The sequence below is a fragment of the Vanacampus margaritifer genome, chromosome 17 (genome assembly GCF_051991255.1).
Source record: "Vanacampus margaritifer isolate UIUO_Vmar chromosome 17, RoL_Vmar_1.0, whole genome shotgun sequence".
Classification (NCBI taxonomy): domain Eukaryota; kingdom Metazoa; phylum Chordata; class Actinopteri; order Syngnathiformes; family Syngnathidae; genus Vanacampus; species Vanacampus margaritifer.
Genome location: NC_135448.1, coordinates 5,900,243 through 5,925,388, shown reverse-complemented (window position 1 = coordinate 5,925,388; position 25,146 = coordinate 5,900,243). Strand labels below are relative to the sequence as shown.

The window sequence follows — 25,146 nt, the reverse complement described above, 5'->3', positions numbered from 1 at the left end:
GAAGTCAGAATTTTGAAATTTAAATCAGAATTCGGAGAATAAAATCAGTATCCTGCAAATTTTTTTCCCCTCATTTCACTGGCCCTAATCTGCTTCCGTATTAAAGAGAACAAAGCACCATTTACCTTGTCATGATCAATTTCAGTATCTCCAGTAATCACAATCCTTTTCTCAATGCGAGTTTCAGATATTCCCCCTTTCACCGTCTGCAACAGACAGAGGGGGGGAAAAAAACAAAAAAACACACCCATTATTTGAGCAATAGTCCAGAATTAAACCAACGGAATGAGATTTTCATTCAGGCAGAACTAATTTGTGTTTAACATATAATGGTGTAAATTGAAGTATGAATGCATTGAATGTATCATTTGGAGTTTGAGCAAAATTGATTCAAATAGACCTCAAACTTAAAAAACATTACAACACATTTACTGTTTGTTTCCACCCTTTTATCTTGTACAAAAATGACAAAAACATTGTTTTTAAAACAATTACCTCCGTGTGTGTGTTTTTATTTTTATTTTATTTTTTATTTTGCTACACTTCAAAAAGAAGAAAAAAGATTTGGCATCATCCTGACTCACATTCAAGCAGAAAAGGAACGCCCAAGTACTTTTGTTCCACCTTAGTGTGTGTTTCAATGTCATGATAGTTGGAGATGATTGCCGTGCTGTTACTTTTTGTTTTGTTCAATTGCCGTTGGTGTTGATAGGACTCTCCAGTCCGCATACTGAGCTGCTTTTTTCAACAAAGGCCTGTGAGTTGAATGGTCTGTGACTCATGTCACCGATACGGCTTACAGTATACAGTGGTTAATGAATGCTTATTAAAGAGCATCATTGTTCCAAATGCCAGGTCAGCTGGTTTATGTCCTGTCAAATGACGGATGTTGGAAAGAGAGAGAGCAATTTTGTTGTTTGATCATATCAGTGGTCAAGACCAAAAGAAGGAATGCACAAGTACAGATGATAAAACAATATAATAGATAACAGATTTGAGCATACAAGTAATCTTGCCATGTGGCCTCGTCATGCTATATATTAGTGATTTATCATGTCATATATCAGTCTTATCTGTGCTGACAATTTTACTGGATTTGGATGAACACAGTTACTGATTCCACCCCCAATATGCAGCTGCAATCACAGCATTCAAGCGAATGGATTGTATTGATCAGTACTGATCGTTGAGGCAGACCTTGGTGATCTGGGTTGTGGTAGTGGTGCTGATGGTCTCGGAGGTGATGGTCTGGGCACTAAGCAGCACTCCCGAGTCCCGTTCTGCCAAGGCGTCCACCGGCTGTGGGAGAGACACCTTTTCAGTGTTAAACCTCAAATTAACAATTTACATCAATTAAAAAAGATATTATTGCGAGAATGCTGAAAGCATTCAGCTAGTGTAGCAGAGCTTTGACCGGTAAACACGAGGCGATGGTTCAAATCCCACCTTAGACAGATTGCACTTCAAGCAAGATTTTGATTAATTTATCTTTCAACTACAATTAATACTTTGTAATTTTCACAAAACTTATCTTTCAATTTCCTTCATTAGCATTCAGCTATCAGCATTCATCTTAGCATTCAGCTTTTACCATTTAGCTTTCAGCATTCCCACACAAATTCTGCAGTTATTATTATTATTATTATTATTATTATTATCATTATTATTATTTTCATTGATAATAATGATACAATATTTACCTATTACTGTATTATTTTATTTATTTATTTGCAGTTTGTAGAAGTACAGCTGGGCCAAACAGCCAATTTGTACAATGAACAAAGCCAATTTGTAAAATTTACAGCATCTTGTAAGCAAGGAAGCAAAGATGGAATAATTTGTGCACCATGACAGGATATTTTTGAGATTCTAAGGGCTCTTTTGTGATGTCACAACATCTCATGCAAACATAGCAAGAAAAGAAGTACTGTACATGCATATATGTTTTGGCTGCATATATTAATAAAATAAAATGTTTTTCACCCCCAGGCTCGGAATGCCTCTTACCTGGGCTGCCTCGTATGTAATTGTCTTCGTCTCAGTGTGAACCAAGGGGATGTCCTTGAAGGCCACAGTTCCTCGAAGAGAGTTGGTGACGTCTGAGATGGTGATTGTCTGAGTTTTCAGCACCGGAGACTACAAAAAGCAAACACAGTCAGAGACAAGCTCACTGAGAAATTGAACAAAACATGTTACAGATTTGGACACATTCGCAGCCATGCAAAGCTTTTTAATAGATGTCATGAAGCTATTGCAATTCATGCAACAACTAAAAAACCTACTACTCTAAGAATTGTGAAACAAAGTTTTAATGATCATGAGTCTCAATTACTGTCATAACCATGGATGATGTATTAAATCCCGGACTACGAAATCCAACAAAATAAAAAGTAATCCCTTATGATTTATCACAAGTGGTAGGAAGTCAGGGTCCAAAACAAGACATCAAAAAAGCATTTTTGTTATTTTCTTCAAACATAACATATTTCACCTTCTTATCAGCATTAGTCAAGTCACAAAAAAACATTGCAGGTAAACAATTGGACAAGACTGTTTTAAAATTTGGTTTCAGTCTCTAGCAGTCTTGGGTTGGGACCTGCCATCATTTGGTTATTGTCTTTATTGGGATGATAGAGCAGATTCATGTAACATTAGTCCTTATTTGGAAATTATTGAAACGTGTCCCAAAATCCAAACGAAAACATTAAAATCCTTACTTTTTTTTTTCTCTCCAAGCCTTTGAGTCTTTATGACAGTTGTCTTTAATAGGCATGCAAACAGCTGCTTTTGTTGTGAAATTAAAGCATTAACTATAGGTACAGTATATACCATTACTTTACAGGCCTGGAATGTTGATACTCTGCCTGAGTAGCAATTATATAGAGTTGGAGATATTGACTGTCGGCAGCGCAATAAAAACCCTAAAGTGATCGACAACATAAGGGAGGCAGTGCATGCATAAGGAGGCCTCTAAACCACTGTGAGTTATAACACCTGTCATTTCAGTCAATACCACAAGCGTTTGCTTAAAGGGCCAGTCAGCTCAGTGAAAGCATTTGAAAGATTGGGACTTCAATAGTAAAAACGTAGCACATCCAGATTTGAAAACAAGGTGGCTTATTATTTCTTTGGTGCTTTGCATGCAACACATTGCTGGAAAGTGGAAGGGTGGTTTGATGCCATACAAAATGGTGCATACAATTCTATAAGAATAAGTAGTAGTGACTTATGTAGTTTAGCTTCACGTTGGAAAACAGTTATTTAGAGCTAGGGATGGGCATGATTAATGAATTGACAGATTTTTTTTATATATGTTCTTACACAAAAGCGGTACATGTTGCAAAAAGAAAAATGGACATCAGACAGCTGTCTTAAGCTACGTTCACACTGCAGGGCATGATGACCAATTCAGATTTTTTTCTTAACCTTCGTCTTGTGTTAGGGTCGGCAGCGACCCGTTTTTAGGTTTAACATGCATAAAAGAACCATATAAATTTGTTTATTTCATCAAGGCTTTTTGACTTTGTCAGGAACCCCTATTTCAACAAAATAAAACAAAAAAAAAGTTTTTTACTATATTCTAAAATGCTCTGGTTGAAATTGTTACATTTGTGTTGTTAGGGTCGGTTTCGACCCAGTTATAAAAATAAGATTATAAAGCAATAATTAGAGCCAAAACTGGATTCATAATTGCACTGTCAGCCAACACACTGACAGCCAGCTCCTCTCCCAATCCTGTGAGCTGTAGGGGATTCTCATTTTGCCGTGTTTTCCAGTACACCTGCACAAAAACAAAACTAACAGAGATTGGCATGTCCTGACATGTAAGGTCAATTCATTCATTTGAAAGGTCATTTGACTTGCAGAGCCTTGCAATTGACTGGCAACCAGTTCAGGGTGTACACTGCCTACTGCCCGAAGCCAGCTGGGATAGGCTCCAGCAACCCCGAGACCCTTGTGAGGACAAGCGGTAAAGAAAATGGATGGATGGATGGAAGGATGGATTTGACTTGCAGAGTGCATATCTCCAATTTGCAGCATACAAACATGAGAAGAAGATTTTCAGCGACCCAAGTTCTGGATTATCTTTTTGATGAAAATGAGGAAGAGGACACAGTTTCTGAGGAGGAAGACAATGTGGAGTATCAACCAGAAGACACAGACATATCTGATGAGTCTGATGAGGAGGTCACTGGTGGTGAAGCGCCTCCCACTGAAAGATTCAAATCCAAAAATGATAAGATCTTTTGGAGCTCAGTACCTCATGATGTACATGGCAGGGCAGCTGCTGCAAATGTCATAAAAATGACCCCTGGAATCACAATATGCTGTGACAAGAGTCAGTGACATCAAGACATGTTTCGAGCTATTCATGCCATTGTCACTAAAAAGAGTCATCATGGCTATGACAAACGTTGAAGGAAAAAAAGTCCATGACGACATGTGGAAAGACATTGATGAGGAATATCTGGATGCTTACATTGGTGTTCTTCTTCTTGCTGGAGTGTACAGATCCTTCAATGAGGCCACTGATAGTCTCTGGGACGCATCGACAGGCAGAAATATTTTCCGGGCAACAAACCTCAGATTTGACAACCGAAATAGCAGAGCAATTTCTGACAAGCTTGCCCCCATCAGGGATGTCTGGGAGAGATGGACGCAAATCCTTCCACTGATGTTCAACCCAGGGCCAGAGGTGACAGTCGATGAACGTCTTGTCCCTTACCGAGGAAAACGCCCCTTCCGGCAATACATACCCAGTAAGCCAGGGAAGTACGGCATAAAAATCTGGGCAGCCTGCGATGCAAAAACCAGCTATGCATGGAAGCTACAGATTTACACAGGCAAAGCTGCGAGTGGCATTCCTAAGAAAAAAACAAGGAAAACGTGTGGTCCTCGATATAACTACTGACTGCAGGGTCACAATATCACTTGCTTTTCATTTTGTGTTTATATTAAAGTTCTACTGCTGAAAAAATACTTTTTTGCATTTTTCTTGAAGTAAATATACATGGGTCGAAATCGACCCGTAACACCATAGATGTTACTATAGTCAATAATATTTAAATTAATAAATAAATAAAACAAATTAATTTAAGAGATGTGTTCTAATAGCCCCCAGTAATAGTCAGGTAACACAACAACCTTGTATTTATTTAAAGATTCTCTTGGTGTTTATTTTATCAATTTTTTTTTATTGAAATCGAGGGGTATACTGACAAAAAAGGTCCAGAAGCCCACACCAACAACATTAAAACTAATATTTTCATGGATAAGGAAGCCTAACAAGCCAACCAAGAGATGAGAAATAAGTTGGATGATATCTACTTGTTTTTAGTGTATATTACAGCTGATTTAAGACACGGGTCGAAACCGACCCGTTAACATAAGAGATGGTAACAGAAAGTTAACACAAGACGAAGGTTAAATCCGATCTTTTTATTCACTGTTCACATTACAACAACAAATGTGACATCTAATGTGAACGCAACACGCCCCTGATGCTACACCCAGTACAACGTCACGTTACAGTGTTTACGGAGTTAACACGACTCGCAACGTTTTTCCGCCGGCCAAGCCGCCAAGGCAAGCGACTTTTATCTGTGTCATATGCAAATTTTGCTGAGCCTACGCATGCTACAGATTGGTGGACTGGTGAACTTGTTTTGCGGAAGTGTTAGGAATTCGATTCATGTGTCTTGTTGGCATACATTATGCAAATTCAGCTTGACCTCCTCATTTCATTGAGTAGTCTACCGAAGATGACGTCACGTCATCGCCGTTCGTGATGAACCGTCTGCAGGGCTGAATTTCTATCGCCACACATGTCAACCTCATACTTCATGTTTCAAGTGTGATTAAATTTAAGACAAATAACAATTTAACACTGTTACTCAAAACAGCTTTGTATATATTCACAGAAGTGTCAGTAGTCTCCCTTCCAAGCACTCTCTCCTGCCCTTGCAGAGTGCATATCAAGCTTTTGATAACATTTGAATCGGATGCGTGCGTATGAGCGTTCACAGTGCCGAGGCATTGCATACATATCCGATTTATATCTACATACGAAAGAGGCCCAGGTGGGGTGTGAAATGATCAGAATTGTACCATTCACACTGCATGAAAAAAAATCTGATACTTGTGAAAAAAAATCGGAATTAAGCTGCAGTGTGAACGCAGCCCTAGAGAACTATGCTAGGAAAGCTAGCTCATCACGGGGGTCCTGTACAGCAAACGGGCCATTCAACTGAATTGTGTTAAACATGAATAGAATGTGTTTTTATAAAACTGAAAATTGTATTGTTTTAATATGCTGCCATTGTGTAGCGCTGGTATGGAAAAAAAATGAACACCAAACAAGAACCTCTGGTGCTCATTTGAGAACCATGCCCAATTTTATTTTTATGTGCATTCCTTGGTTAAATTACTGGTGGAAAAAGTTTGAAATTATTTATCTTTATCGATTTTTTTAATATGCAAATTGCAAAACCTGACATTTGAACAGGGGTGTGTAGACTTTTTATTGCCTCTTATTTATACAGACAGGCACATAATTTTAGTTTTTCAACTAAATCACTAATTCACCCCATGCTTGATTGATAAATGTTCCATTAAATGCCCATCCCTAGTTTGAGAAAACATGTTTAACGATGTATATATTTTTTTAAATTAGACATATCCAAAGACAATAAACAACTTATTAACTCATTCAAACCCAAAAACGTTAAAAAAAAAAATAATAAAAAAAAATAATAATAATACTTTGACATGCACTCCCAAAAACGTGTTTATACGTTTTTTTTATGCTAGGGCATACAGAAGGCTTTGATACAGCTTCTGACATGAATCGGTCATTTAAAGTAATGGTAGTTATTACCCCCCCAAAAAAAATAAAAACGGCCAGCAGGTGGCAACAGTGTATAAGAGATCAGCCAGGGCCATGTTGCAATATTAATACTATTTTTCCCAGTGTTTTCAACAGGTTTGTGAATAATGATGAAACTTAGCTATATTCTAATGTCAATTGCTGCAAAACGGAAAGAGATACAATTATACTTTTTTCCTGATGAAAGAAGATACTTTAATCTTTCTTTTGGTAGGTTCCATGTTTTCAGCGCAATATTCTGTGGACCTCACAAAATCTGTCAAAATCCAATAAAACAGCCGGCAACAAAGGGGGTTGCTTCAGTAAAAATTGCTGGGCGTGAATGAGTTAATAATAACACAATGTAAATGTCTGATACACTGTCCAACCAGATGCCACGGTTATTTATTTTTTTACACTTTTCAATTTTTTCTTCAGGTAACACACATGCAACACACACCAAGTTTACAACAAATGCGCTTTTGCACAGCTTAACTGTCCAACGCACTCTACTCCTGTGTCTTTTCCTTTTTTGTTGTTGAGGATTTTCACAACAAAGTGTTCATTGGGTTACAAAAAAATGCTGCACATAATAAAACCTTCAATTTAACATCGAACAATTTGATCATAACATAATGAGCTGTGCAACAGAGACAAGTCTACTTTATCTTTAGTCTAAGTCTGCTTTAACTCTTAGCCCCAAAATATTTGCATCTTTCATCAGCCAGCTAAATAAAACCGGATTAACTGAAACCATCAGCTGAAATTAATAACTGGTCCCAAATTCAGTAGAAATAGCAATTCATTCTACTTTGTATGGAACAAGTATTGGGCCACTTAGACTGTTTCCGTCTCATTGTCACATGTTTAAAATCAGGCCTTTTGCATACATGTTGTGATATAAAGGCTTGGTGAAGAGCATCCGGAATTGGAGCACAATTTTGGAAGCTTCTGTTGGAACAAATCAGTTTAGTGTCCTTTTGAGTGATGAATCACACTTCTCTACTTGGCAGTCTGATGGATGAGTTGAGGGTTGGTGAATGCCAAGAGGACATTACCTGCCAGTCTACGTACATTGTGCCAACTTGAAAGTCTGCCGCAGGAGGGATAATGTTCAGCTTGGCCACGACCTCTTGTTCGTTATTGATTGTTCAGCTTCCCAGGAAATTTTAGACTATACTGTGCGCTGTGGGAATAATTTTGGTATGGCCTTATTCAGTTACAGCATGATAATAGATCAGAGCACAAAGTAAGGTCCATAAAGACATGCTTAGAAGAACTTGAGATCCCTTACCTCTTGCCCAACAATGATCCTCTAACTCCAAAATTGCTCTTTTGGATAAATGGCAACGGGGTATATGGCACGGAGGAGGCGGGACTTCCGACTTCCTGGTTTTCACACATCAGCTTTGTTTCCGTTTCCTGTTTGCGACGTGTGGGCCGTGTCCCAGCTCTTGCGCTTCCGCCTTTGTACCTCTCAGTTGCGCGATGCCGTCGACGAGTGCGAGTGTGTAGTGTGTCTGTCTCAGTTGTCCGAAGCATATCAGAGCGTTGAGACGGAGCGCGCGGTTGGGGGGCGAGTGTTGGAACACGGCCATCAGTGGCCGGAAACGACGCTGATGTGTGAAACCCGGAAGTCCGTGGCATCTACCCCATACTTCAAAATCTTGTAGACTGTCTATTCTGATATACGGTAGATCCAAGGGGAGCCCAATTCAAAAACCTCTATCAGTGTGCAATTTGTCTGGGCCCAATACTTTTGTCCATACGCTCTAAAAACAGTTGGGTCAAAAATAACCAGAATTGGGTCAAAAAGGGATTGATCCAATGTTTTGGTTTACGTATTTAAAACAAAAAGTTGTTTCAAATAAATAACCTAACAAACAACTCAATTGTTTAACAAAACAACTAATTTTGGGGGGACTGGCCCAACTTTTTGGGTTCTGCATGAAAAACAAAAAATTTGGGTAAAAAATAATCCAAATTGCATGAAAAAGGGACTGGTTCTATGATTTAGTTTATTTATTTAAACCAAAAAGTTATTTCAAATGAATAATTCACCACACAATTATTATTCTTTTAAAGAAAAGATGTTTTTTGGAGACTGACCCAACTTTTTGGGGTTCTGCATGAAGAACAAAAATTTGGGTAAAAAAATACCCCAATTTGCATGAAAAAGGGACCGGTCCAATGTTTTGGTTTATTTATTTACTTTGTAAACCAAAAAGTTGGTCTAATGAATAACCCACCAAACAACCTTTTTTTTAGACTGACCCAACTTTTTGGGTCGCATGTAAACTAAAAGGTTAGATCAAAAGAGTAACACAAAACAAAAGGGGTTGGTCCCTTTTTTGACCCAATTTGGGTTATTTTTGATCCAACTGTTTTTAGAGTGTACTGTATTATTGCGTTAATAGACATGAGCAAACATTCAATGAGCAACCAGGTTACAACCATGACTACAGTATTCCCTTACAACTACATTCAAAGTTATTCATACCTGCGCCTTTTCAGTTCAAGTTACTGTAATTGTCATGGTTCATTCGGATGAGCAACAAAAGTTTGAGTCAAAACCTCACTTGTTGAGGGAGAAAATATATACAGTACCGGTAATATAAAGTATTGCAGACTGGTAAACAAAATGAGTCAAAATATTTAACTGTCATGCAGGCAACATTATATATTGTCTATGGCAAATACAAAAATGTCCTTGGTTGTGACAGTGTGTCATTATCATGATTGAATTCGTAACGGTCATGGCACCGTCAATTCGTAACGGTCATGGCACCGTCTCATTATTAGTGCAACAACTCCTCCAAGAATGTGTTGTTGTAAAATAAAGCATACATGCCCCATGCTGTTCTCCTCTGAAAGGTTTTTGTCTATGATCTCAACATTATTCTGGAAACTGCCATTCAAGGCTTTATGGAACCAATATGAATCATTTGTAAAATATTTAAAATAAGAATGCTGGGTTACAGTCCTGAGAAATTCATCATGTCCAGTGATTGTTTGTTGTGGAGCATATGACATTGATTGTCTGCTTCATCTTGGTCCAACTGACTAAGAGGATCATGCCCGTCATTAAACTAGTTTTATTTACTATAATTTAAAAAAGACACTTGAAATGGTACACAAAACTCTGAGGACAACGCCAGCAGTAAAAACCATTAATTTTGTTCTTTTCATCTGCAATGATTAAATGGTAAACTGATTAAACATTAGGCCAGGGTCACCAACTACGGTCCTTAACGGCCCCTTATCCTTGTTTCCCTCCTCCAAGACAGCCAATTCAAATGATCAGGATTCTTATCAGGCTTCTGCAGCGCTTGCTAATGTGCTGATCATTTAAATCAGGTGTGTTGAAGGAGGGGAAATATCTAAAACAGAGGTCACCAACTCAGGTTCTTGAGAGCCCATAACCAGCCTAATTTAGATGTTCAATCAAACTTTATAAGAAATCAAAAAAATAAAGTTTGATTGCGCTATGAATAACTGCAATTCCATTGTTATTCGAGGGGTTTGTTAGAGTGATGTGTTAAAAGTTGTTGGAAAATTAAAAAATATATATTACATGAAACAACTAATACTGTAACTGAAAGGGAATTTATAGTGTTTTAAAAAAAATGGTTTGATTGTATTAAGTTATCATTAAATGGAAAAAAAAAAAAACTAACTTTATGGTGTTTGGTGGTATGCAGCTCAACTGTGATACAAAACTTAATTAAAATGGTATTGATATTGACCGAGTGACTGAAACAACGTTTTTGGGAGTAATTATTGATCATAAACTGGGTTGTAAGCCACAGACAGAATATGGTACACTAAATGGAAATTAGTTAAATCAGTGGCTGTTCTTTATCAAGTAAATCATTTCCTAAATAAGAAAGGCCTTCATATATTATAATCTTCTCGTGTGTACCTCACGTTATATTGTGTTTAAGTTTGGGGAAATGTATATAAAACAAATATAGATCCAGTTATTTAAATTACAGGAAAATAAGTGATTGGAATAATGAGATGCAAAGAATCATTACTCAATTTTTTTTCTAGTATCTGGTATTTTAAAATTCACGTATATTGTGTATTTGAAAACACTGGAAATGTTTTCTCGTGTAGTAAACAATAGCCTACCTGTTTGGATTCACATTTTCTTTAAATTAAGAGAAGGAAACTATAATTTAGGGGTTTATTTATGCTCGAAGCATGTAAAGTGAGAACCTACATAAAATATAGATGTGTGTCAGTTTCGGGTGTAAAATTGTAGAATGGACTTGATGATGACTTGATTGAAGCCTCGTAGCGTTCCTAAAGAAACAACATGCAATCGGGAGAGTCACCCTCCCCCACGTAGTGCTCTTGTCATTCACCAGACACATTCAAGAGTTCTGATCGTCTCTTTAGGAACGCTACTGAGACTTACCTTGCTTTTTTTTTTTTTATAGATGTTTCACATTGCTCGGCAGAGAGCCGATTCTACATCGCTACGCACTGAATGCGTTGCGACTTAAATAACAATGGCGGCATATGTCCAAATAAAGTTTCTACAAAATGTATTAAACTGGAAATGACTTTTGAAAAATGAATCTCATAGTTACAGTATGTTAGTAACAACCCCAAAAAATAATATAGAGCAAACTTGTCATGACAATTCAATGAAGTTGGTTCAATAATTCTCTTTTTAGAGTGATGTATGGAAATGAAATAAACCATTCAGTCAGTCATGTTTCCCTCATCTAACACAACTGATTACAAGGACCATCTTATCTGCATCAGAATTAGGTGTGCTGGAGTAGTGTAAACATCTAAAACATGCAGGATAGGGGCCTTCTAGGACCGGAGCTGGGGACACCTGTACTCGATCATAGATTTTTGAATTTTGTATTTTTAAACAGATTTTTTTTCTTCTTTTTTTCTGGAGATATTTGGAGTATTTTAAAACTGAATTTATCTTCATGATTGCTGTTAGTGCCTGATTGGCTCTAAGATGAGGGTTTTGGCTTTAAAGCAGTTGATTCAATTGGCAGATTCAATTATGTCGAAATACATTGATGTTTTACAAGGCAGTCTTAACCAACAAATATGCCGGAGCACAAAAAATAATAAAAATTACATTTCTACTAATGATTATGTAAAGTGTAGACATCAAGTATGCACAATGTAGCACTTAACAGATCACCCAATGAAGATGTTTTAGAAGCCAACCCGGGTTTGCTGGCAGGAGGACCAATAGAAAAATGCTAACAGATAAGAGAAACTTAATCCATGCATGGTTATAGATCAAAATTAAACTTTGACTTGACACAGCAGGATGACTGAGGTAGAGTGATGAAAACAGCAATTGAATGTACAAGCCTTTGACTTGTGAGGGCATCTTCTAAATTGGACAAATTGAGCGTATGATGAATTTGTGTTTCAAATAAAAGCCAACCACAGCACGGTCAGAGCCATTGCAAGCAGGCCTGACAGGAAGAAGGACATCCGAGAGTGCCTATAGTGTGTGTGGAGCCTGGATGGGCTGACCTCACCAGAGCTGTCCAAGCGCCTGGCCTCATCTGGCATCCTGATAGCCACCTCTAAAGTGTGGCCACAGGCTTGCTCTTCCTCATCTTCCTCCTCCTCTTCCTCGTCCTCATCTACCCATTGTACCTCACTGTCCTCGTCGTCCAGCAGAAAACCATGCCTGAACAGTGGCGATTGCCCTGGCGTCGGGGACAAGCTACATGCTCTTACCTTTGGTCCAAACAGTGACTGCCTCCCTCGCTGTGCTCAGCAGGGGAAGACCAGGAAAGACAAATCACAATGAACAGACATGTGGAAGATGCTCAGCTCACAGGAGGAGATAGGAAGGGGATGAAGGGAAAAAAAGGAAATGGACCAATAAGACATCAGAGGACAGGTATGGCAGTATTGCTAGAGGTTGGTTTCTCTATTATGATTTAGACAGCTGTTGTCATGTAATATTTTCTTACTGTGAAATGAGAAAAACACTGCAGTATATGGACAAAAATATTTGAACAGCTTCCATTATCCTGGAAAGACTTTGTCGATGTGGTGGTAAGTCTGCTGTCTATTCATCTAAACGTCAAGTTTGTATGTTGGACAATCTCAATCCTAGTCTATTTTTAAGTTTTTCCTTGCCCTCATGTGGTTCAATTAGGGGGGATGTTGTTGATATTTGTCAACTGAGGCCATGTGAAGTCCTTTGACACTCTTGTGTGATTAAGGGCTATATGAATAAACGTGACTTGACTTAAGCTTTGTAGCTATGGAAGAGGATTGGGGCCAGTGAGAAAGAAAAAAAAGGTTGGCAGGATTCTGACTTTATTCTCACAATTCTGACTTTAAAGTCAGAATTCAGAGAATAAAGTCAGAATTCTCAAAGTGACAATTCTGAGAATAAAGTCAGAATTCTCAAAGTAACAATTCTGAGAATAAAGTCAGAATTCTCAAAGTGACAATTCACTAACCCTAACCCTAACCCTTTATTCTATTCTGACTATAATCTCAGAATTCTGACTTTAAAGTGACAATTCTCACTTTCTTTTTTTTTATACTTTAATTTAATTTTTATTATTAGGAAATCTCACTTTAAAGTCAGAACTCTGACTTGAATCTAAAAGGAAATCCTGCCAGTTGAGTGGAAGCACCTAAACCTAACTGTGGCAGGTTTTTTTTTACTTTCTGGACCTGAATTTCCCATCTCTGGATATACACTCTAAAATCAGTTGGGTCAAAAATAACCCCATTTGGGTCCAAATGAGACAGACCCATAACATGGGTCAATTTGACCCAACTTTCTGGGTCATTTTGTACAAAACAACCCCCCAAAATTGGGTCATTTTGTACAACTCAATCCAGAAAGTTAGGTCAAATTGACTCAAGTAGCAGGTTGGTCCCGTTATGACCCACTAAAAAAATAATGGGTCGGTGCCTTTTTAACCCATACTGTTTTTTTTGTTTTTTTTTACCAAACTGATTTTAAAGTGTAGATTTGTACAAAGCAACCCCGCGAAAATTGAACAAAGCAACCCAGAAAGTAGCGGGTCAGTCCCGTTTTGACACCGCCTCCCCCCACCCACCCATAAAAAAAGTGGTTAGTTTTTTGTGCTTAATGAAGAACCCAAAAGGTGGGGTTGGTCACTTTTTGACCCATATTGGGTTATTTTTGACCCAACTGTTTTTAGAGTCTGTACTCCAACTTTTTGTGTTGCTTTGTACAAAACGACCCAATTCTTGGGGGGTTGTTTTGTATATATGACCCAGAAAACTGGGTCAAATTGACCCAAGTATCGGGTTGGTCTCATTTCGACCCAAAGTGGTTATTTTTTGACCCAACTACTTTAGAGTGTATTACACATCTGCGGCTACTCAAGGTTCAACTACATATTTTTTCCATAAGTTAATTATGATTCATTTCCTGGTTTGGTATCTAGCATGTCAGAAATGTTAACACTGTTTTCTAAAGTAAAAGCAGATGTTTGCAATTTCTTATTTTGATTAAACACAATCATGGTTGTTAATAATTTTGTACACGATCGAATGGAGGATTGCATAAAAACACTACCTTCATCAGGAGTATTTACCATGTGATACAGTGGCAAAGATTTCTCATTTTTATCTTGCGTGTCATCATAATTGTCCACAGTCTGCAATAATATAAAACTGATCAAAGTTTGGCTTTAAGGCACTGTGAAAAAAAGTCCCACTATAATAGAATTTTTTATTAGAGTGGACAATTTTTATACTGTTAGTGCAGATAATATTGGCTTTCATTATAAAAAGTAGGTAGTTAAATACTGTATGTGCTAAAAGAGGTATACTGCTGCATTTCCTCCTAAAGTAGTTTCATTTTGATTTAACACAACTTTAAAGAAGAACAGGCATCAATTTGAGATAAACTATTGTAATGGCCTTGAACCTAGGCAGGCTGAAGTTCAGTAAACTCCCAGTTAAATGGGCACAACATAATTTGGAGTGAACACGAGGCTACTGAAACACTAATTGCCAGAAAATAACAGTTTCCACATAATGTATTATCTTGAATACTCTTAGGGATCTCATTTACAGCTGCCAGCTAGACTCCACACTTTCATTAATTTGAGACAGTTTTGTTGAGCAACTGAGTTCACATGGGTCTTTTAGGTGCATGTTTTTGTTAATTAATTAATGGTATTAGACTACAGAGATTATAATCCTTCCAAGGGAAACCCGATTTATCACTCTATTTTTTATTTAACGCTCCACACACAGCGAACCAGATCACACACATCTGATGAGCTACTACCATCCCATGTGGCAACAATGGCATTTATGAACAGGGTAATTACAGTTACCAGCATTTTTTCCCCCAATGAGGGACTAAGCACCAAGTAGTAAACTTGAGTGAAGGTCAATATTTGAGATAGTACAGAATGAGGAAGAACTCTTTAAATTTACCGAACCCGGCATACCTTTGACATTCTTGACAATTGAAATGTTTTTACAAAACAGAAACTTAAATTTATTTTATTTTTATTTAAAAAAAAAAAAAGTTGGGGGGTGGGGGGCTATGGGGCAAAAGACCCTGCTGCTCAATTATTGAAAAAATAATAATCACGATTATTTTGGCAATAATTAAAATCACGATTATTAAAACGATTATTTATTTTTGGTACAAAACAAGAAAATGTTTAGGCATTTTAAAAAATTAAGTCTAATTAAAAAAAATAGAAACACTATAATTATGTAAATTCCTTTTGGACCAAACATAAATTATAATAATATATACTGTATTTAACTTCAAGTAGGACCATCATTTATTTTTTGGTACAAAACAAGAAAATGTTTAAACGTAAAAAAACTAATAAAAAATATTAAAACAAATGAAACACAATAATTATGTATGTTCCCTTTGGAACAAACATAATTTATAATACTATATATGTATAACAATATTTATGTATTTATTTATTTAGGCTTGAAGTTGGAGTGCAGCTTGTGCACTGTGCAGTAGGACGATCTTTTATTTTTTTAGTACAAAACAAGAAAATGTTTAAGCATTTAAAAATATTAAGACCAATTTTTATTTTTTTTAAATGGAAATACTATAATTATGTAAGCTCCTTTTGGAGCAAACTGAATTTATAATAATATATATTTATGTTGGCAAAAACTTGAAGTTGCAGTAGGACGATCATTTTTTTGGGGGGGGGGTACAAAACAAGAAAATGTTTAAACTTTTAAAAAAATATATATATATGTATTAAAACAAATACAATTATTTGAAACACTATAATTATGCAAGTTCCTTTTGGATGAATTTTTTTATTTTTTTTTATTTAAAAAAAGGTGCAAACGTATAAATTTAAACAACTCAAAAATTAGTATTAATAATCTTTTTTTACAATTATGCAGGTTTTGTAATTGTGGAGTGTAATAATTGAAATTGTAATTTTATTTCAATTAATTAGCACCACAATAGACATAAAAAGACAATGAGAGACAGTAAGGAAGGATAGAATGAGACAGATAACAGATGAGGGGAGGAAAGTTCTAGTTCTTATCTATTGGTCTGTCGATTTTCCCCATTGTTCTTTTTGCCCTTCGAACTCCAACCAGGCTCAAAACATGCAACGAGACTCATCAGGGTTAACGCAGCCATGCGGCTCATTGCTTGATGAAGCAAGATGACACATTCTGCAGCAGCCATTGGGAGAGCAAAGCCAGCGCAAGAATATTAAAACGTTAAGATCCAAGACCATCCAGGTTTTTCCCAATAATGTAATTTATAATCTTTTGTTTTGCCTTGCGTCCCGCTTCTGCGTCAAACGCTTTGCCTTTACACACATTCTGACCACATACTCCTCTGGCAGGAAGCATACTGAATTCTTTAGTTTTGCTTGCAAGCGCACTGTGGAGATGTTAGAGATGGGATGTCATTCTTGCCAGTAAGCCATGGCCTCAGGATGCCATGCTGGGCTTGGCTGTGTTGACCTTTTGCTGCCTGGGCCAAAGACAACGGAAGTGCAAAGCACCTTTTCCTCAGATGCAGCACACGGCTACTTTGTATGTAGCTGGTGTGATACAACTGTGCACATCATCGCATCAGCAAAAAAAAGAAGAAAAAAAATCAACAAGACTATAGCCCCCTTATGACTGCTGTTACTCATGCAGAAGCAAAAATGACAGAAGCCAACAGCGCCATCAAGTGGAGCAGTTAAAAAAAATCTGCCAACTCAATCATGATCAGCCGTTTGATTCTTTGCTAAGGCATCCTTAACATGCCTACATGCAAGTGTGTAAATAATATTTTCAACATTTCAAATACAAATTGTACACTACAAGTAGAGTGATGGAAGTGATTATCACTTATAGCATACAATAATGCCAAATGACATACACTCAGGTGACATTATCTATCCATAAGAGGACTCACCGCTGGTTGCAGCTGGCCGTTGACGCTTGCTGTACGGAAAGGCGAGTTGGTGGAAAGACGCTTGTCCCACTCACTGGGTCGAGGCTCAGGTACGGACTCCATGAAACTCCTCTTCAACTCACTGATACTTGTGTGGTGACGCATGATCTCCGTCTGGGTCTTATCCACATCCTTCAAGAAGAGCGGACATGTTAGAATAGGTCACGGAAAGGAGAAATCAGGAAAAAAAAAACACAAAAGGAAAATTAACTCATTCAATCCCCAAAATGTATAAATATTTTTTTTTATGCTAGAGCATACAGAAGGTTTGATGCAGCTTCTAACCTGAAGAGGTCGCTTAAAGCAATGGTCGTTATTACAAAAACGACCAGCAGGTGGCAGCAGAGTATAAGCGATCAGCCAGGGCCATGTTGCAACAAGCTCTTTTTGCCTGTTTTCAACAGGTTTGTGAATAATTATGAAACTTAGCTATACGTATTCTAATGCCAATTGCTGCAAAACAGAAACACAAATACAAATATACTTTTTTTCCCAGATGAAAGAAGAGACTCTAATCTTTCTTTTGGGAGGTTCCGTGTTTTTATAGCAATAGAACACAATATTCTGTTGGTCTCGCAAAATCAGTCAAAATCCAATAAAACAGCCGGGAGTGAAGGGGGTTGCTTCTGTGAAAATGGCTGGGAGTGAATGAGTTAATGACATAAAATCATTATAATAACATATTGAATCACAATCCTGGTTCAAATCAACCATGTTTCATGCAAAATAAATGTAAATGTGCATCCTGCATGGTGTACAGTAAAATGCCCAAATGTGTATATTGTGCATTATTCCAATACATGCAATCGTAGAAGGTGATTGCTCTTTTGCCAAAATAAATATAAAGTACCAAAATGTTCCTGTTCTTTTGCAACCTGAGACAAAGGGCTTGTAACGAGGCTATCTATTTCCGACAACCTACTGAGTGGATGGATGGGCATTAGACTAAATTAAGAGAAGTCATCATATGTCTCCTGTCATCCAAATTGAATTGAAATCTGATTATCTTGATATGTTAAGTTATGTTATGGTAAGAGCCAATACAAAATAGCAGCTAATGACCACAGGAAACATTTAAGTGATATATGCTTCATTAACGCTCAGCTAGCATGACAAGTTCCACCAAGCAGAAATGCACACTCACCGGCCAAAATATTATGACCACTTGCACACTTGATGACATCAAATATAAGAGCAATGTTCACTTTTGACTGAAAGACTCAGACAGGTATTCATTTAAACAGCGTTAAGAGCAGAAGTACAATGACACAGGCAAACAAGCATGTGAGTGTTAAAGCAAATGTAGAAACAAAAGGCCAAAAAGTAGCCATGGTTCTTAAATAATGTGCACAATGAATGAACAACATTCACTGACATATACGCTGTATGACTGGGGAGCAGACCACATTTAATTATCTAGTTCCCTTAAAGAAGATTGTCAGAACAGAAGGCCAATTATATCATTTAGCACATCATAATTAAACTTGCAAAACATTTTGTACACTGCTGTAGTCTAATGAGTTCAACACAGAAATATTTTGTTTATTTGTATTGATTAAAGGATAAACTTCCATTAGAACAAGAACTACTTCCTGCTTTCACATCTACATCTAAATTTTTTGCATATTTCATTTTCAAGGAAATTGCAGCATTCCAGTTTTTAATTTGAAAATCTGGTCACCCTAGCTAACACGGCACTTCCTGTTAGCGCTCTTATTTGAAATCTCTTCACACCACTTCCAGTGCAGCAGACTGATGCTAAAGTTATGATTGCGGGGATTTCCAAGGATGCTTTGTTGTAGTCAACACTTGTGACTGACTGTGTTATGACCTTTTAATGTATTTATCTTTTAATTGTAATATAGCTACAGTGATGTCGTTTTTAGTCATGTATTAAATTATTGCTACTTTTGGTATTACATTATTGTGACTTAGTGACACATAAGTACACTCTAAAAAGAGAATTGTTGAACCAATTTAAGATTACATATCGAATTGAAGTTAATTAAACTTAATATATTATTTTGGATTAACTTAATTCAAGTGAATATATTAACTCATTCACTCCTAGCCATTTTCACTGAAGCAGCACCCTTCGCGCCCGGCTGTCTTACTGGATTTTGACTGATTATGCAAGGCCTAGAGAATATTGTGTTCTATTGCTATAAAAACATGGTCCCTACCAAAAGAAAGATTAATCTCTTCTTTCATCAGGAACAAAATGTATATCTTTATCTATTTGTGTTTTGCAGCAATTTGCATTAGAATATAGCTAAGTTTAATTATTATTCACAAATCTGTTTAAAACACTGCGAAAAAGAGCTTGTTGAAACATAGCCCTGGTTGATCTCGTATACTCTGCTGCCACCTGCTGGCCGTTTTTTTGTAATAACTACCATTGCTTTAAGCGACCTCTTCAGGTCAGAGGCTGTATCAAAGCCTTCTGTATGCTCTAGCATTAAAAAAAAGGTATAAATACGTTCTTGGGACCATGGCAAAATATAAAAATTATTTTTTTTATATGTTTTTGGGAGCAAATGAGTTAAGTTTAATGAATTCATAATTTAACTTAATATATTCACTTTGCATTAACTTAATTCAATCGTGTGTTACCAATTGAAACAATTTTATTAAGTTGGTCAACAATTAAACTTGTAATCTTAAATTGGTTCAACAATTCTCTTTTCAGAGTATAGCAAAGGTGCAGTCAGTGATATATAATACGGTATAAAAGCGTACTAGTTCAACTTATTGCATTAGTAGTACATTTGTGCAAAGTGATGATAAAAGATTTACAGTATGTGGCGGACACTTTGTTTGCTGATTTCAAACAGATTCGTGGGCTGGCGAAAATTAAAGTACGGGTCGCTATTCCGAAGAGCACATATAGAAACCTGGTCCACTGGGAAATTGCCCAGTTGCACAGATTAACCACTCTGGGCCTCACAATTAATATAATTGAGAGACTATATGTACATGTGCGAGGTTTCTTGGCAGGTCAAATTCATGGTCCTTCGAGTATATAAACCAAATATAATTTAACCCTTAAATAATTTGAAGCATAATTCTAAAACACTTCATCTTTGTATTGTTTGTTGCAACACGAGAGTTGGAGGCCCAGTGTAACCTTGCCAAAACTAATGTAGCATAAGAAACCACACCCAGTCATACTGAACTGTAGTTCATGAAAACAATACATGAAAGTGACAATGTCAAAGAGAAGTGAAGTTACTTGCATCAGAGTCAGAGAGGAAAATGGTGCATGCCAAGCCTTTAGGGTTTAGCTGAAAACAATACAACGAATAAAGAGAAACAGAAGAGTCAAAGGGAAAAAAAAGATCTACAGAAATATGAAGCAGGCAGAGAAACATGAAGACAACATTCAAAAAACAGAAGTGAAGAACATACAAACCTCCAACATTAAATTGCTGTGTCTGATATAAATAGTTTCACCCTCAAGTTTCTTAGCCCGTTTCTGTAGAAAACACAGAACATCTAGCTGATATTTGCTTTGCAGTCATTCACAACATTGAATATTGCATTTGCCTTGCAATGGAATCCAATGAGAAGCACCAGCCAGGGCAAAAATCATGAACCATGAAAAATAAAAGGTTGCAGTGTGAGATGCGGGCACATTCAGAACAAAGGCAACCGTAAATGTCCATACACAGACTCAAGTTGCGTGTATGAACGAACCAAGCAGAAACCCACAACAGTGGTGGAAGTTAGATCAACAAACACGGTTTGCATGCAAAGCCTGCTGAAGTGCATCAGAATTTCAGACTGGGCTACTGTCACCATTAATCAAAGTAGTCTTACGTTTTTATAACACAAGGTTTGTCGAAACTGAGAAAAAACTACGTTAGAGGATTAGGACCAGTGAAGTGGAGAAAAAAAAGGTTGACAGGATTTTCATTTTATTCTCAGAATTCTGACTTAAACTCAGAATGATGATTTTTAAGTGACAATCCTCACTTTGATCTCAGAATTCTGATTTTACAGTGAGAATTCTGACATAGAGCTATGAATTGTGAGGGGGGGGGGGGGCGTCAGAAAGTCAGAATTCTGAGCATAAAGTCAGAATTCACACTTTAAAGTGTGAATTTTGACTAAGCACAGAATTCTCACTTTGAAAATTCTGTGAATAAAGCCAGCATTCTCACTTTAAAGTCATAATTCTGACTTTAATCACAGAATTAAGTGAGAATTATGTTGACAATTCCTTGATTATGAGAATTCTCACTTTAATGTGAGAATTCTGATATTAAAGTCAGAATAGAATAAAGTGAGAATTCTGAGAATAAAGTCAGAATTGTCACTTTGAGAATTATGACATTATTCTCAGAATTCTCACTTCTAACTTCAATTTCAGTAATCTGACATTAAAGTGAGAATTCTGAGACTGAAGTCAGAATTGTCACTTTCAGAATTCTGCCAACCATTTTCCCCTCTTCACTGGCCCTAATCCTCTTTCGTAAAAAAAATAATTGTAAAAAGTAGTGTTGTTACTGTAGCCCCTCATCACAAAAGTCTCTCAAAGTGTCCAACAGGCCCACTGTTGTTGACCAAGAATGACCACGTCCTGGCAAAATGAAACTTTTCTCAAAGCCCGAATTCCTGACAACACTGATGCACAAGCTGTGTTGATTGACATTAAACCGTTCAGTGGAAGCGTGGAGGAGAGCATGATTGTGTGCAAGTTGTGCAACAATGAACTTAATACAAAACATGTTGCAGCAGCATAGATCACAACTAGCGTCAAGTTTTTGGTCGATCTCCGCAGTCATTTCATATAGTTGAAGCAGATGTGGCCTACATATATAATGTAGGTCTATTCAACAAAATACAAAACTGAAATCATAATCAAATCATTGTGTTAAATATTGGTTTGATTTAAAATGAAACATCAATTAATTAATTACTGTTTATTGCTTTGAGGCAATGAGAAAAATAAGAAATAAGAAGGCAAAATCCATCATTTCACATAAAACAACTGCAACCAGTGAATATATATCCTCTATAGGGCATGGACGTAATATAAAAGAAAAAGGCAGCTAAACAGTTTTGTTGTGAAAATAAATAAAATAAAATGGGGAAGTGGGTGGTGCAAGCAAAAAAAAAAAAAAGAGTTAGCAATGCATGCTAACCTTCCTCACTCGCATCATCTCCATCTTTGTTTTGTCCTGAGGAGAATGCTGCTCTCCCATCAAAGAGAGAAAAAGGTTATGTTTGTGTTATAGTTCTGCGTCTGAAATCATTTGTTAAAATGAAAAGCGTACATGCACAAATTCAAGTCTTTCAAGTTTTTAACAAAAAAAATTTAAATTGCATGATGTATCAGTCACCAAAGGTGTCAATTTAGGAATGTTATATGCTGTATACCGGGGGTCACCATGCAACGTGGTCCCTGTGGGCCTGTATTGCTAATCTGAAATAATAATAATAACAATAAATGCCACTAACATTTGCACTATATTTAACGTATCTTTTAAAAAACGTATATATTTTGGTGTAAATTTATAAACGCCAATATTTTCTAATTATATTTTAGTACTGCATAGCTCAAAGGTCAGTACTGTAGTACACGACTAAGCCATAGCATTCGTGGAGATGAGCTAGCTAGCTAGCTAGCCAACAACAATGAGAAGATTTAACCCCAAATAATTTCAACAAATTTGTTATTTCAAGTGTCTCTCAGTTAAAAAAAAAAAAAAAAGGATGGTGACCCCTGCTGAATATTAAGGAAATAACTACATGATTGTAAAATGTGAAATTTATTTGACAAAACTAGAAAGGGCTTTTTTATATTACAGACAAATCAATTGTACATTAAAATTCCAGCATATTAGACTTTTCTTTTATCTACACCATTTTCAACGCAAAGGATGTATGAAGTAAGTTTTAGTTTGTCATTATTTTGTGAAAATGTTATGCACTATAGTGCATAATATTGGTGGTCAGTTTTTACAACATTAGGTAACCAAGATAGTATTATAGTTCAACTTAACTGTTAAATCTGTACAACCAGAATAAGAAATAGACTGAAGAAGTTTAAATTAATACCACTCTAATACTTTGAATGAAGAGGTCGCTAACGTATTTCATTTGGTCGGATCATGCATTCCGTAAACAAACCTGGGTCTTTTTCTCTCGTTCCCCATTGGTGGCGGTGACAGAGGGGGAATGTCTCCGTTCTCTCCTGGTCAATGTCTAGTAGCGCAGACACAGCTCACACACATCAAGATCGAGCCCACGCACGACTTGTGAACTCAAACTTTTCATAAATATATTTTTAGTTACCCTGTGAATAAAAAGCTAATGCTGTATGTTTCCCTCTGTATGTCTCCCTCTGTATGCTCTCCAAATACTACACTGATAGTTAATGAGAGCATGCTGGACCTATTTAAGATTTTTTTTCTAGATACCATTTATATTGTTCATGTAATGTGTGCTACTGTGTGTTGTAGCCCATCTCTGTAAATGATAACACAAATAAAAAGCCTGACTTCACAATGCACAATACCTTAATTTCTGGAGTGGACTCTGGTCTGGGGCTCTGGGTTTTGGTGGAATCGCTTTTGCGACTATGGCCCTTGAGCTCTGTTTTCCTGTCTGCAGAGCGCTGAAACTTGGGTGTGGAGCTGCTGCTGCGGTTGGCGAGATGAAGGGTGTGCAACAGCGGCGATGGCGTGTTCTCACCGGGAGACAGCGGTGACATTATGGGTGCGCTGACTGGGCGGCTTGATTTGTTGTCTGGAGTGGATGCAATGGCTTGAGTAAACATAGAAGGGAAACATTCAAGAGAAGTAAAAATCGGCAAAGTGTTTAGACCACAGGTGTTCAAAGCTTTGCTAACATTTTTCTGACTTCTGTTCAAAACTAACCATTAAAATGATAACCAAATCCAGGGGCAATTGTGATGTAGTGATGCAATGATACCAAAATTATTAGGATTCCCACACAGAACATACTAACATGAGTGTCACACTGTTACTGATGATAAATATTAAAATAAACGGAATGTGAGCGTTACATACACAGTAATCATCAAATTTAAAAATTACACGTTTTACGTGCCGTTGTTTCCCAATACTATTAGTCTGTGTAAAAGGGTGAATAAGATGCATTAACTTTGGACTTTGTAGGTTGTCACTTTATGAGGTTGAGGGGGCCCTCCCACATCAAATATGGCAGACAAGCTCACAGCCAGAAAAGTACTCCAAGTGGATTCTATGTATAGATGTCTACGCTTAAATAACAATTGCTTTTTTATTGGTACTTTCAAGATTATACTCTCCCATGGAGTCTCCATGTTGTCTATGTCTACTCTATCACTTCATTGTCTTCTCAATTAAACACAGAACCAACATCAAGTTTTGTTAGTATTTGACCAGTTGTTGGTGAGCTAAATTGTGGCGCTAACTAAGCTAGCGTAGCTTCACAGTTCACACAGCCAGCTACCTAGCGAAACTGTAGAGCTAACCTAGCTAGTAGCTTAGCTTCACAGACAGTTCAAACTTCACACAGTTAGTTTACCTGCAACTGACAGATGGCAGTAAACGTTGTTTTTATGTGTATCTCTTATATTCAAGCCTTGAGTGTTGCTACAGTTTTTTTTCCCTGGTTACATGAGAAGGAACATTCTTGAATCCAAATGTAGCCTATTCCTCTTTTGGTGACATTTGCTCATGGAGTAAGCCTCATACCTAGTCCTGGCCGCGGCATAATGGTGGCCATCATTACCAGTTTTGCCAAATTGGTGGAAGGCACAAGTTCACAACCCGATATAATCGTAACTTTTCTTTAAAAAAAAAAAATATCCAAA

General features: G+C 37.0%; 1 protein-coding gene and 1 long non-coding RNA gene across 9 annotated transcripts in view; one reads left to right on the top strand and one right to left on the bottom strand.

The window, feature by feature from the left end:
* Window positions 1–25,146, bottom strand: part of LOC144036860 (protein 4.1-like) — a 138,539-nt gene that overhangs the window by 81,359 nt on the left and 32,034 nt on the right. For 5 of the 8 annotated variants that reach the window (XR_013288742.1, XR_013288743.1, XR_013288744.1 and 2 more), the window contains exons 12-20: window positions 23,845–24,092; window positions 23,457–23,531; window positions 22,469–22,516; window positions 20,734–20,796; window positions 20,558–20,605; window positions 17,283–17,453; window positions 2,008–2,136; window positions 1,198–1,314; window positions 126–206 (exon numbers count right to left, since the gene is read on the bottom strand). Coding sequence is in view for 4 of the 8 variants with exons in the window: in XM_077547769.1 (XP_077403895.1) it covers window positions 126–206; window positions 1,198–1,314; window positions 2,008–2,136; window positions 17,283–17,453; window positions 20,558–20,605; window positions 20,734–20,796; window positions 22,469–22,516; window positions 23,457–23,531; window positions 23,845–24,092 (980 nt within the window). In the remaining 4 variants the exon portion in view is untranslated. The other 3 variants (XM_077547770.1, XM_077547771.1, XM_077547773.1) reach the window with 3 other exon arrangements.
* Window positions 2,778–24,831, top strand: LOC144036861 (uncharacterized). The gene is made up of 3 exons (XR_013288746.1): window positions 2,778–2,980; window positions 12,642–12,764; window positions 23,940–24,831. It is a non-coding gene; the product is annotated as an uncharacterized LOC144036861 (long non-coding RNA).